The sequence below is a fragment of the Argiope bruennichi genome, chromosome 5, assembly GCF_947563725.1.
Source record: "Argiope bruennichi chromosome 5, qqArgBrue1.1, whole genome shotgun sequence".
NCBI classification, from domain to species: Eukaryota; Metazoa; Arthropoda; class Arachnida; order Araneae; family Araneidae; genus Argiope; species Argiope bruennichi.
Genome location: NC_079155.1, coordinates 8,296,069 through 8,310,726, shown reverse-complemented (window position 1 = coordinate 8,310,726; position 14,658 = coordinate 8,296,069). Strand labels below are relative to the sequence as shown.

The 14,658-nt window shown below is 28.5% G+C and overlaps 1 protein-coding gene across 8 annotated transcripts in view; it reads left to right on the top strand.

Moving 5' to 3' along the window:
• The window catches only part of LOC129968472 (zwei Ig domain protein zig-8-like), a 270,080-nt gene that overhangs the window by 229,308 nt on the left and 26,114 nt on the right, over positions 1-14,658 (top strand). For all 8 annotated transcript variants that reach the window (XR_008784412.1, XR_008784411.1, XM_056082382.1 and 5 more), the window contains exon 3: positions 11,678-11,888. Coding sequence is in view for 6 of the 8 variants with exons in the window: in XM_056082382.1 (XP_055938357.1) it covers positions 11,678-11,888 (211 nt within the window). In the remaining 2 variants the exon portion in view is untranslated. The remainder of the gene's footprint in view (positions 1-11,677; positions 11,889-14,658) is intronic.

The window sequence follows — 14,658 nt, the reverse complement described above, 5'->3', positions numbered from 1 at the left end:
ATATTTTCAACAAATTATTTGTTGCGATATTTTATATATCCAGGAAAATGTGACAACAAGCAATAATTTATATATATATAATGTAAAAATACCTCCTTATTTGTAAATGAATCGTAAAAATATCGCTTAACTTATGTAATATTTTGTAGTTTAAGTTAAAATGCTAATTCCATCACAAATTTCATTAATAAAATAAAAATATAGTTTGTCAAGAATTAATTCAGAGCTCAAATAACGCAGCAAACAGTAAAATGATAACAACTCCTTTTCTTACAACTTTCAGTTAACTGGAACTAGTTCGATTCTATTTGAAAAGGATCTTTTACCATTTTGTTTTTTCTGGCAATCTCTGGAGGCTCTTCTTTTTATCTGTTTTTTACCACTCATCGTTACTTCAAGCTCAAAAACTCTTATATCCGAAATTCTCTTCCAATTTTTTTCCTTCTTCTTTGCTGCCCTAGCAAGTTTCGAATACACACAGAAGAATAATTTATCGGTCGCATTCCTTCTGCGGCAATAGAAGATTACGCGGGAAATAGCGAAAGAGGCAATCTTCGGCCAATCACATTTCACCGTCCATCCTAGCGAAAAGGTATGTCGTTGTGTTTCTCGGGGTGTCGTCCACATTCGTTTGGTGAAGATCAAAAGTCCAAATAAAAGCTCTCTTTTAGAAGAAAACAAAGAGCGACAAAAAAGACCGAAGTCCCATTTACCTGACAGAAGATTCGGGTTTCGGCATTCTTTTATTCGAGCTCAGAGAGTGGCTGGAATGACTAGTTGTAGCTGCTTGATACTGGGCGAAGAATAAAGAGACACAATTGAAAATCCTGTTTTGTTATTACAGACGTCCCTTTGAAAGTTGTTCTGCTTTTTTTTTTCTGGGAATTCTTACTGCTGCTTATTTCATTGTCCTCTGAATCCATTAAAATTCCGTGAAATTGCGATTTAAGCTTGGGTATTTTTTTTTTTTTTCATTTGATACAAGATTGTTTTAATTTATTCAGCAAGCAAATTCTTTGGATTTTTTTATTTTATACGTAAAAAAAAAAAAATAGATATGCATTTTGCGAAAAGGGGTGTAAGCAAATAAAATAACGCAGTTAATTGCAGTCCCTACTTAAAACTGCACATCGACTGTTTTGAAATGAATCTCTACATTTTGAATCGCAGTCATAAGACAACGAGACACCAAAGAAAAATCAAATGTTTTGCATTGATATTGCGTATGTGTCAAATTTACAGTGGAATTAGTTTCATACTTATAGTCGTACATCAAATGAATAAAATTTAAATGGGAAGGAAAAACAAATTTTATTTTTCAAGATTATCAATTCCAAAAATGAAAATAAATTATTTTTACTGTAAAATAATGCAGTAGAAAAATCAATGCTTTTAAAAATAAATAAATAAAATTAAATATGGAAAGTTTTAATTGAAATGCAAGTTTATTAATAACATACTGTTTATATATATATATTTAAAGTTATGCAGAATTTTAATTTTGCAAGTTTTGATGCAAATGTTACTCATTCGAATTAGATAAGTTCAATAGAAGCGATTGCAATGTTTTGGAACAGATTTATAGGAACGTTTTGTTTTGTATTTATGGAATTTAATTGAATTAATTAAATATGCTCACTTTTATTTTTAAATCATTTTTTTATCTTTTGTTTAAAGAATCTAATTTCCAGAAGAGTGATTTTTTTAAAACTTTTTATTTCACTATCAATCTTGTTATTATGCTAACATTTTAGAATTCGCCTTATTCAATAAAAAGATGAAATTTGATTTAATGAATCTTATAGAGTTATCTATATCTTGTATTAATATTATTGATTTAATGAATAATATTATGATATGGATTATTGGATTGAACAGAAACTGATTGAATATTAACTAGAAGAAAGAAAGAGTGTGAGAGAATGTGTCAGAGTTTTTGAAGTTTTCTCTAAATTCTACTTTTTAAGTTGAAAAAATATTTTTTATCAAACATTATAATGGGAGATACGAATGTACTTTTCATTGAACGAAAACGAGACTCGGTTTGCTTTTTCCTACTACTATTATAGTTTTCTCTTAACAGAAGATCTAGTCATTACCAATGGAGTAAATCAGTAGGATATAAAAGATAACTTGTCCACTGAATGATAGAGAACAACTAGAATATATCCCCACAAAAAAGTAAACCTAATGAGCAATAATACATATTTTGTAATATTTCGCGTGTAAAAGAAATTTCTAATAGTACAAAGTCTTTAATGCTATGAATGCGAAATCTAATCAACATTTAATTATAAATTATATTACTTTAAATGAATGATTGAAGAATCAATGTTTAGTTATAAATTAAATTACTATAAATGAATTATTGAAGAATGGTTAGAAATTCTCTAGAAAAAATGAGACTTTTTTTCTCTTCTTTTATTGGAGGAAACCTTTTTGTAACAGTGTGTTCAAGATTTAACTACTGAAACCCAATGGAATTTTATAATAGAAGAAAAACTGATCAAGAATTTAAAAATACGTTATTTATTTTCTGCATCTTTTAACCAGAATTCTTTAATGTCTTACATCCTCCCAACTGGCGCCATTTGGGAAAAGATTATACAATTTTTATTCATGTATGTGTAGCAAAAGCTGTCGAATAGAAATGTTCCACGCTTTATCTCACTACTAACCGATTGGGTAACGCCACAAAAGTAGTTCAATAAATATCCATTAGGAAGCGAACTCCGTTAATCCCTATTAAGCCAGATTAGTCCCAAAGGAGGTTCTCTCTAATCTCTGTGCACAGAAAACCGCATTTGCCGTGACTTCTTAACGATGTTTTAGGTTAGATGGTATCGGATTACAGTGGAATAAAATAAATTTATCCAAATGTGTTTTTCGCGTGATTTCTATCTTTTTTTCTTTTTAAGCATATATATATTAAAAAAAGAAATAGTTACTTAAAAAGAAACTTTTTTTTAATGCACGAATCCATTTGGGAATTTATGATTCAGATATTTCATATTTAAGCTAAATTTTTTCATAATTAAACTGTTTTTAATACTACTTGCTTGATTTACGTTTATGATTTGATTTACGTTTAAGGATTTATTGTGATTAATGATATTTATTTAAACAGGATATTAAATTTTAACTATACATTTTTTTTAAAAAATCATCATCATTGCTCCATCGATGTAATGAAGTGTTTCTGATTAATGTTATGTTCTTAAGCTTCTTTAAATGAACTAATTGAAAAACTGGTGTGAGTTTTTCATGAAATTAGAAACATTTTTTATATATAAAAAAAACTTAAGTATTTAGATTTCAGTGCGTTAAAAATTGCACGATGCTACAGCAGATGGAAAAGGTGTGATGAAATATAATATTATATAATATTTTATATATTAGATATTGCTTAGTAAATATTTAAATATACTATCCATTTATGCGTTAAATTTCAATATTCCGAAAGCATTCACGAAATAGAAAATGAATTTCAATAAACTTTTTAGATTCTTCTTTTTTTTTTTACCTTATTAAAGTTGATATTTTAGTTAAAATGCAGATTTTTAATTGAAACGTAAAGATATAATTCTGATACAGAATCTAAAATCATGAAACCATCCCTCGAACGAACTTGATGAATTCAACTGATGAATCTTGGAATCTAATCTCGATGAATCCATCTACGAACTTGATGAATCCAACTGATTGTAAATGACATGTTTAATCTGATTTTCATTTACTATTTCAAATCCGTATGGAAACGTCATTGCGCATAGCTATTACAGCAAAAATTAAAAGAAATCCCATTCAGAAAAACTGAAAAATAAATTGTTGTAAACCCTTTTAATATTTTAACTTTCAACTTAGTATAAAGCATAAATGTCAATAAATTTCTTTGAAATTGTATTGAAAATTACAAAGTCAAAATAATCGTGGAGTAATATTGAATGGTTCAAAATATATAAGGATGTATTTTTTTTAAAACTGACGGTACTCAGAGACTCTGTAGCTTGAACTACCTGCAGCAAAGCCACTAAATTTTGTACGGGAACTATTGACGACGTGGGATAAAGGAATCAGCGAAAAAAATTCCTAAAGTTTCTAACAGGGGAAAATGTGGCGCTTTACACTTTAAGACAACTAAAGTTTTGCATAAAACACGAGGGAAAATTGCAAAATGCAAAATCCCGATTATGTAGTCGACATCAGCGCCAATATTTTCAGTTATAAAAAGACGCGAAGCATAGAAAATCATTTCAAATATCAGTTGATTTGTAAAATGCGTCTCACTTTAGCACAGCGTGCATTATTTGTGAAGCTCTTTTATCTTAATCAATCCATTGCAGCGGCCGCTCTTCGCGAATTTAGAAATCGGAACAATTTACGTAAAGGTCCTCTATAAATTAATGCAGTGAAAGCAATAATTAAAAAAATTGAATAAACAGGTTCTCTCGCCATAAACAGGTGGCCTGGTAGAGGACGGAAACAGGTATCGGAGGATACGATCGCAGCTGTTGCAACTGCAATGGCTGAAAGAAATCAGACGTGTACTGCTGCTAATAGCAGTACACGAGGAGTTGCCCGGTAACTGAATGTTAGTGCTTCAACAGAATGGAAAGTTTTAAGAAAAATTCTTCAATTTTATCCATATAAAATTAGCCTTTTGCATGAATTAAAACCTACAGATTATGATCTTCGATTAACCTTTGCTTTGACATTTCTTGCCAGGATGGAGGTCGATGAGGCTTGGCCTTGGACAATTAATTCTCTGGAGTGTTGAGGCCTATTTTTATTTGAATCGGACTGTGAACACTCAGAATTCTAGAATTTGGGCATCTGAACAACCCAATGCATTTCAAGAAATCCAACTCCCTTCTCAAAAAGTAACTGTTTGGTATGGTTTTACAGCAGATTTTGTCATCGGACCATACTTTTTTGAGACTGGAGTTTCGAACTTATCAGTTTTGAAGGAAAACATAACACGGACTGCTATGAACATGCCTCGTGAAATGTTGTATTCAGCTGTAGAGAATGCGGTATACAGAAAGTAATGTTTAGTCCAAGAAAATGAAGGTCATATTGAAAAAAACCGATGTCTTCCCCGGGAAAGCGATTCTACTGAATTAAAACAAAAGAACATCTATCAAAAAAACATATCTATCAAAAGAACAAAGAATAAAAAGGAAGTCGAATAGAATCTCCTTTTTACATTTGTAACCATTTACAGAAGTTATTTTTTCAAATAAAACACAATTGTAGAAAAATTAATCCTTTTTTATTCATTTATCTGTTTACTGTAGCTCTTTAAAGTTTTATCATGCAGTTAAACTTAAAATTTAAATCAAAAGCGCTACATTTCTCCCTATCGACAACTTTTCAAACTAATTTCTTTTTTCGCGGATTTCTTTTTCCCATGTCGTCAATAGTTACTGTACAAAATTTGGTGGCTTAGCAGATGATAGTTCGAGCTACATAGGTCTCTCAGTACCGTCAGTTAAAAAAAACACTTTGGACATATGTTAAAAATCTTTGGACATATGTCTAAAACTTTCTACTGTGATTTTTTACTAAATTTTTCCTGATTTTCCAAAAAAATTTTTTTTTTTTTTTTTTTAATTTCTCCGCTATATATATATTATATATATATAGCGGAGAAATTAAACATTTTTTTTTTTTTTGAAAATCATGAAATATTCATTAAAAGGTCACAGTAGAAAGTTTTAGACATATGTCCAAAGATTTTTAACGTGTAGTAAAATATCAAAAAATGAAGACTTCTATGAATTCCATCTATTACTTCCAAAAAAAAAAAAAAAACGTGTAAAATATAGTACAGTTACAAGCAAAGCAACAATTACAAGTGAAAAGCATTAGTTTTAGATTCAGAATTTAAATTTCTATAAATGTTAAATAATCGTAATGTAACTTTTATAAATAGGAAATTAACGAGTTTAAGCTTAGATGTTTATGCCATTTTGAGAAATTGCATAAATGCTTTGAGTAATATTGTTTCATAATCTGCTTCGAGGTTTACCTTTAATATAGCTTTTAGATAAAGTATTATTCTACAAATACTGATTTTTTTTTATTTTTTTTTTTTTGCAAATATCATTTTTTTTTCCGAGTTCAAAAATTGTCATTTATAACATTTTGACATATAAATTTATTTTACATCTCATTTAAATGGTGCATGGCATTTAATGTTTTTAAATAAGTATACGAAATGAAATGATAAATAGGTTACTTAACTTAATGTGATTTTGTGATTTTTTTAAAATTGATATTTATCTTGAGTTAAATACATGTTTTAGTAATTTATAATTCAATGCAATTATTATATTGAGAAGGTTGGGAACTCATGTAGAATTCTAAGAAATCCTTCAATTTAAAGTATGTATAGATTGGTCAAAAAACCTACGTTTGTAAAAATGTAACAAGGTTTGGATGAGGATGTTTATCCTCGTTACTTGATAACCATCAACGAAACACATTTGCGTTAACACAGAAAAAACCCATTAGATACACATCTGACGCGAAAAGTGTTTCCTGTCCCATCTGTCTGCAATAACGAAGCGGACAGATAAAGGAACATCTGTGGAAAGATAGGACTCTCTTTCGGAATAATTCATCCGTCACCTACAGATGGCGACATGAAAGGATTTCGAACGTCACATCACTCGCGTAAGCTTTCACTCATTTGATATATACGCGTGGATATTTCTTCTCCGATCTGACTTCTTTCCACTTCATGAATGTCTGTTTTCAGTTGAATTTCCCAAAAGGGAAATAGGAAAGAAAAATTATCCTGTCAAAGGACTGGCGAGTCTAGAATTGAGACAAAAAAAAAATAAAAATCGAATAGATGTTTGCTCGGAACTGTTTTGGTCAAATCCGTAGAAGTAGTAAATGTATTGAAACGTGACGATTATGTATTTCCAGTGTCGATACACAAGGAATAAAATTGTCTTATGTGATACAGAACTGAAAGAAATAGGAAATTGAAAGTTTTATTTTATAGATAGGTCATTTCAATCAAAATATCTGAAGGTACCATGGCCAGTATTTCACATGCCGCCATTTGAATGTTTTATCGATAGTTTGAACTTCTGTCAAAGAATAACTCTTCTATTTTTAAAGAAGATGCTATAGCAGCATGTCTAGATTAATTTCCTGATAACCTTATCGTTGGGAAACTGCGTATGCTTGCCGTCCAGAGTTGTTCTTATTTCGATCTCGTAAGTTTGTCCTTTTTTTATGCATTTATTTAAGTGAAGGAATATCACCACTGAATCTCATAAGATAGCATTAGCCACGCCAGCCTTGATGATCAGCTTGTTCACCAGAATATTGATGACACGTTATTGACTTTTTAGAATGCTAAATATTATTGTGAAATGCATATGCAATTTTTTGTTTCAAATTTCGTCTTGTTATTCGATAAAACGAAAAAAAAACATGAACTGAATAAGTCAGAACAAATTATAAAGTGCGCAAATTAAAAATGTCTATACTACGAAATAAAAGTGGAAGTAAAATATTACTTAATGTAAAAAAAAGGCATTTTTAAATCTTAATCTTAAAATTAGAAAAAAGCACGCGAATGAATATTTTCTTGGATTAATTGAATTTCATCATAACATTAAAAGTCGATGCATGTATTTTGTACTGCATTTAGAAAGTGTATTAAAAATAATAATAATAATAATAAAACGATATGATATAGAACAATTGATATCGCCGACGTCCTGGCCTACGGGTAGCGCAAACTTCTGAGTCTCGGTTCGGGAATGGTTATTTTCCCCCTTGTGTTCTATCTGTGAAGCGAGTGAAAGAGCGCTCCCTGTAAAAAGGGGGTTGTGCAAACGATTGTGTGAGTGGCATCTTCATATGAGCTAGAAGTCAGACTTCTGCCTTGGGGTGTTTAGGGGCCTTTACCCTCAGAAGCTTATTGCACAAAACTCGACTTAAATCGTTGACTTCGTTAGCGGGGTTGTCTATGATAAGTGCATAAGTAACAACATAAATTGATATCAGTAAAAAATTATTTTTTTTCTTGTTAATATAATACAAAATTTAATTTTGTGAGGTAATAATTTTGTAAAATGTGGTCTTCAATTCTCCTAAGTAAATTCTAATAGTTACCCACCCGGCAATGGTCAAGTATGTTTCTGCATCCGATGTAACTTTGCCGACTATTATTAATCTTTTTTTTTTTTTCATCTTGTTTTCTCAGATGGAGTAGTCTTTGAGGAATCCTATACAGAAAATGTATAGCAATTTTTTTGAGCTCCATTTTTAGCATTGAATTAAGTAGAGTTGTAAAAACGATCAATGAAGCCATCTGAAACGTTTGTATAATAATTTATTTGCATTTGACTGTTGCCATTCGACAATATGTAAAGAGAACTATTTCTGTGCCACGGACATTAGCATTATATATATATATAGAGAGATAATACATTTTTTGAAAACATTTGTGATTCTTTTTTGAATAAAGTGACATTTTATAAACCACTAAGGTTGTTGTACCTCCCTGCTCTTGTTACCCAAAATTGGAAGGCTTTTTATTTTAAATCATTATTTGACCTCTCTCTATCTCTCTCTCTTTTTTTTTTTTTGCAATATTTTTAAAATTTTTATCTGTTTGAATCCTTTGCAGCATTTCGGAAAGAATGTGATTGTTCAAAATTCTTTTTATTTAAATATGAATTATTTCTAAAAGAACGAGGCAAGTTCTCTTCATTAAGATGAAGAAATTGTAGTTTGATTTTTTTTATCGTTATGCATAGTTAAAATAAATTATGTAAAAACTAATTTAGCTAAAAAAAAAAAAAATACGGAAGGACCGAAAAAAAGTCATAATAATAATAAATAAAAAAATTTTTAAAAAAAACATATTCAGAGAAAATTTAAAATTTGTGAAAATCAAAAGTGAAAAAAAAAATCTTTTAAACTTAAAGACGACAAATATCACTAATAACTAAGGGTTTTTTAATTTATTTTTTTATGAGGCTTCAGTCATCTTGATTTTAAAATGAATTAAGAGTATTTTATTATCATCTACTACTTTAGTTGAGTTGAGTCATATGAGTTGAATTGTCAGAAATTCATTTTGTTTTACTTCGCCAATTAGGAAAGATGAAGGAAAAAAATGCAATCTTTAAGAAATTTAATTTCGGAATTTTTAATTAATTTCCACATTAAAAACTTCCTGTCAGAAATGTTTCTTTGTCATTGGATGTTTCAGCATGATTACTCAAAACCTCAAAGAGTTACAGTCATAAAATGTGGTGAGAAATACGAATGATCTGCCATATTTTGATCTAAGTCTCTGAAAAGATAGAGTATTTTTTATCCAGCCATATCTATATAATGTAATAACAGAAAAACACAAATTTCTAAGTTTAATGAAATTAAATTTATAGAATTGAATTGTAGATCTGTAACAATCATACATAGATTAGAATTGTACTATGTAACAATCATACTATGTACTGTGTGTATTCGAATACTATGTAACAATCATACTATGTAATATGTGTATTCGAATAATATGTAACAATCATACATAGATTAGAATCGCAGATTTGTAACATATTTTATATTTAAGCGGTGTAAAGGAAATATACAAACAACAAATACTCAGTTTTATACTCTATGATATAAAATATCAAAAGTCCCATATCGAGACAATATTAGAAAAAAAAAAAAAAAAAAAAAAAAAAACTGAAAGCAGAAAACCCTCGCTAGTTGAAGTTGCATAATTTACTGTCTAAAATAAAAATAATGGTAATTCGATAACCTGCAGATTATTTATAAAGCAATATTTAACTTTGGAAAATGTTCCAGTGTTACGTTATTTATTATTTTCCAAAGATTTTTTAAACATTATTAAATTAATTAAACCCAAAAATGTGTGGCTTTATGAAACGATGTGTAAACTAAAATATTAAATTTAGTTATGCGTAAAATTTATTATTTGCTTCCAACTATATTTTAAATTATTTTTTCAGACTCCGTTTGGATTAAATTTCCTTTAAAAAACATATAAAGATATAGTGAGAACATACTAATTATATTGAAGATACATTAAGAAATGCGTTGCGAAAAAATTAAAACAAAAATTGTAAATATATAAAACGATGAAATTACGTGAAGCAATTTTATACAAAACTGTTCGGAAAATCATACGGATTGTATTTTATATTGATATATCCCCTCAAAGACAAACACTGAAATCCAATCACATCTCTAACAAAGAAAAATGGTTTTTTGAAGCACCATTTTCTGAGCAGCTCACAAGCGTACACTGTTATAATAATGTTTTGGTTGTCAGAAATATGAAAGATTGTATCGATTCTTTGAACTTAAATCGATACCATCTGAAAGATAAATCCTTGCTATTTTTGCCCAGAAATTCATAGCAAAGGATATATTATTTTATGTATTGGATAGTAAAATGTAAGCATATAAAAGCGTGTCTGAGAGATTGGATTAGAAGAAAATGCATATTCCACCGAACTATATTTCTTTACTGACATGATAGTTTTAATTACGTCAATCCAGACGTCACTTAAAAAAAAATGTCATTTCCTATAAGAACTTGCTTATCTTGTTTAAGCTAGATAAATCATAATATAGAGTTTGAAATGCTTTTTTTCGTAAATGTTGAACCGCAGCAAACAAAAAATAAATGCATAATTTTCCATAAAGAATGCATAATTTTCAGTTAAAAATAGTTTAATACTGTAATATAGCAGATTGTTTTAAGTAACATATTAAACTAAATGCATTCATCATTTTTTTATTTAAATGACCAGTTCATAGGTAGTTAAAATCGAAAACTATTCATATGTAATCAATATGTGATTCGTATCTAAATATTTTCTCAAAAAAAAAAAAACTTATTGAGCTAAGCTTGGTTTTCCTGTTACTCTTACTAATATGGAAAAAAAATTAGTAATCTCTACGAAAATTGGACATCAAGATTATGATAAATCAAATTATTTTATGTTTGAAAAAGTGAAAAAGGTATTTTTGAAACTAATCCAGCATTCATGCCTGCCTGATTGTTCATATGCAAGTCAATATGACTGGATGAATGAAAATTATCTTTATTCATTAATTGATTATTTATATGAAAAGTAACAAATATAATTACATTTATTTAAATAACATTACGGTTAATATACTTCTTGAATTTCATTTTTTTCCGATTTTTTTTTTATGTTATGAAATTGTAAGAAAAGGTTCATATTTATGCATGTTTTTAAAAAAAGGCGTTGCCATTCAAATGTAATAACATTTTTTAGCCTTCTTTTGTTTTCGTATATTTTTATTATTTACACTTTTTTCTAGGTTTACTAATTTGTCGGTACATTTTGGTGTATATGTTTTAAAGCTTCTCGGACGGGTTCATAATTAAAAACTAACAGAGGGTTTACAATTTTTAACAGGGTGAACCAAAAAATAATTTTCCCTTGATGATGCTTATGTTTTGCCAGTGTATAATAAAGTGTTATAACAATTTCATCTGCACATCTAAGCTAAAAATTATTCTTGTCACGAATCAACGCTTCTTTGTTAAATGTAATTTAGTAACTATTCGTTAATGTAATATGAACTTTTTCTTATGTATGCATATATAAAAATAGATTTTAAAATATTTCTTTTCTACTAGGTATCTTGGTTGCGGCTCAAGGATTTTCATTTACTCACGGTAGGTTTATACACCTATACTAGTGACACAAGATTTCAGACAATATATAATGAATACGCCACGGATTGGACTTTACAAATCAGATACCCTCAACTTTCTGACGAAGGATTGTATGAATGTCAAGTTAGCTCTGACCCACCGATCAGCCATTATGTATATTTAAAAGTCATAGGTAAGAAACAAATGCATGATTCTCATTTTTGAGTTTATTTTCAATCTGAAAAATTATTTTGAGACAATTAACCCTTTGCATTCGAGAGATAACTGATGGTCACCATTCAAGACGGGGCATCATTTTGGTCTTTTATTTATTTATTCTTCAATTTTGATTGTTAAAAATACCTACAGAATGGTAAATAGATGTAAATCAACTTTTTGAGGAAATTCAGCTGAAAACAATTGTATATATTTATTTTAAGAACAATAAACAAGCCCTATTATTAGGTGAATAACTTTGCATTAAATTACATTTAAGAGAGCAAAGGACAAATGGTATTAATTAACCCTTAACTGGGGAGGTCAAATTTTAGGACTTAACTGGGGAGCTGCGGTCTAGAAGACCGCATTTCATTTACACTCAAATTAAATTTTCTAATAAATGTATTAGTATGAAAAATTGCCAATATATTTTGCATATATTTTTTTTGATATATAGATATGTTTTAGACATTTTTCAAAATATATTATCATTGAAAAAAGTAAATGCGTTGGAAAATACATTTTATTCTCAAATTACATGTTACAATAAATAATATTCTTGAAAAGACATATTACTTTTTACTTTTTAAACCATATTTATTTTTACAGTATATGAAGGTATATAAAAGACAACATAATGTAAAATTCAACATTTATATGAAAAAAAAAAATGACAATGACAAATTGACCCTTTTTTTATCGGCTTGTGTGACTTTTATAGCACGGTTTTCTAGGGCATTTTAAGCATACAGGTAAAGAACTAGTATAAAAATCAACCTATAAATCTGTATATATATCTCTTGGTATATTAATATATTTTATAATTTTTTCAAAATGCATTATCACTAGAAAAATTAATTATGTTTGAACATACATATCAAAATCAGTTGAATGCGAACTTTCATCGAAAAACTCTTCTGTATACATATCCTTATCACTAAAATCACTTTATGCTTCATTTAAAAATGTCTGGAGCACTGCTTCATAATAGGATCAGTAAACTGGATGATATTTCGAGGCCCAAGTTTTAGCGCCATCTGCTAAACCTTGTTTACCACTGGGACACTAACAGGGAGATGCGATCTTAGAGACTGCGCTCGAAGAGATAACTGAATTATTTTAAAAAGCAACTGCTGAAATCGGTTGAAAAAGTTCACGTGTATTGAAGGTCACAAAACAGGAAGCTACAGGGTCAATCCATTCAATTGAGCTAAAAATAGAAAAGGAGTGACAGAAAATCCATTGCTAGCGGTCTCACAGACCGCACATCCCCAGTTAAGAGTTAATGGTATGATTATAAATTTCAATGCTTAATAAGTAAATAATTATGTTTTATTTACTAGTTTAAAAAATTTAACCATGTATCTTCTTTTCATTATTAGCAAATGTCCTATTTAAATTTTTGCATTCACATTTATAACTATAATTAACCTATTTACAGTCTAGATATTAATCATTTAAGTACACATTTATCTTTCCTAATGTCTTTCCAGAACTTCTGAATAATATCTTCCCTTAACATATGGATTATTTCAGAATAATAAGAATTCAGTGCATTTTCCTTTTAATTATTTGGAAGAAGATGCATCAGCCTTTTTCGAAATTTTTCTGTGTTTTCATACCTCCTTTCATGAATATTTATGACACAGACATTTAGATTCATCTGTTTGGTTATTAGAGATATCCATCGATTTAGACTAAGAGAAAAATAAAATTATATCAAGAAAAGATATATGTATCTACACGTGCTTTAGAAAGAAAAAAATGATAAAGAGTATGTATTGCTTTAAAATAGAAATTAAAAGACGCAATCTTTGAAATACAATAAACACCGTTTCTTTCTAAACTTTCTTTGCTCCGTATTTCTTTCTTAGCATAAACTTAGAAAATCCATTTAAAATCTTAGCAATTCCAAAAACAAATAAATAAAGTTCCTTTTTTATGACACCCTATCTTTTGGCATCATATCTTTTCTCTTTGAAAGAATTATGTTTATGGTTTAAAACCATAATTTAAGAAGTATGGAGTCAAAAATATAAATGAATATATATATATATATATATACTTGTATAAAGATTCTTATTTTAAATCCACAATACAAGATTATCTTGTCTATGATAGAATTAATATTTGAGATATATAATCTTTTCCAGCATCTTAAATTTGTTAAGAAGATAGACTCTTTATAATTGAAATTTGATGAATATTTTTAATCGGGGCATAAGAAGGATAATCTTTAAATTATTCCAGTTCTCAAGTTAGATAATCTTGAAAAATTAGCTTAAATATTCAGCTCGGTTTTATACCGTGTTAATGTTCTTTATTTAATTATTATTTAAACTGATTTTAGATGCATTATCTCATATTTCATAATTTGAGTTATCTTTTACATTAAATAATCGAATAAAGCTGGTATGGTATGTAGGGATTGCAATATCGGACCAAAATTTCAATACCGGTATTCGGTATTTTTTAAATCTTAATACCGGGATACCGGTTTTAATACCGGTATTAGAAATTTTGGAAAAAGAAAGGAAACAAAGGTGTTTCTTTGTTTTATTTGCCAGTTTTGTTAGAGAGTGTAAATTTCACAAAAAATAATTTGTAACTTGTAAATTATAACAGTATATGATCACAAAAAAGTAAAGGAACAACTTATTTATTTAAATCACAAAAAAAGGGTAAATATCACATTCAGTCTGTGGTACTATTACAAATTTTTAAATGTGATCTTAAAAAACATA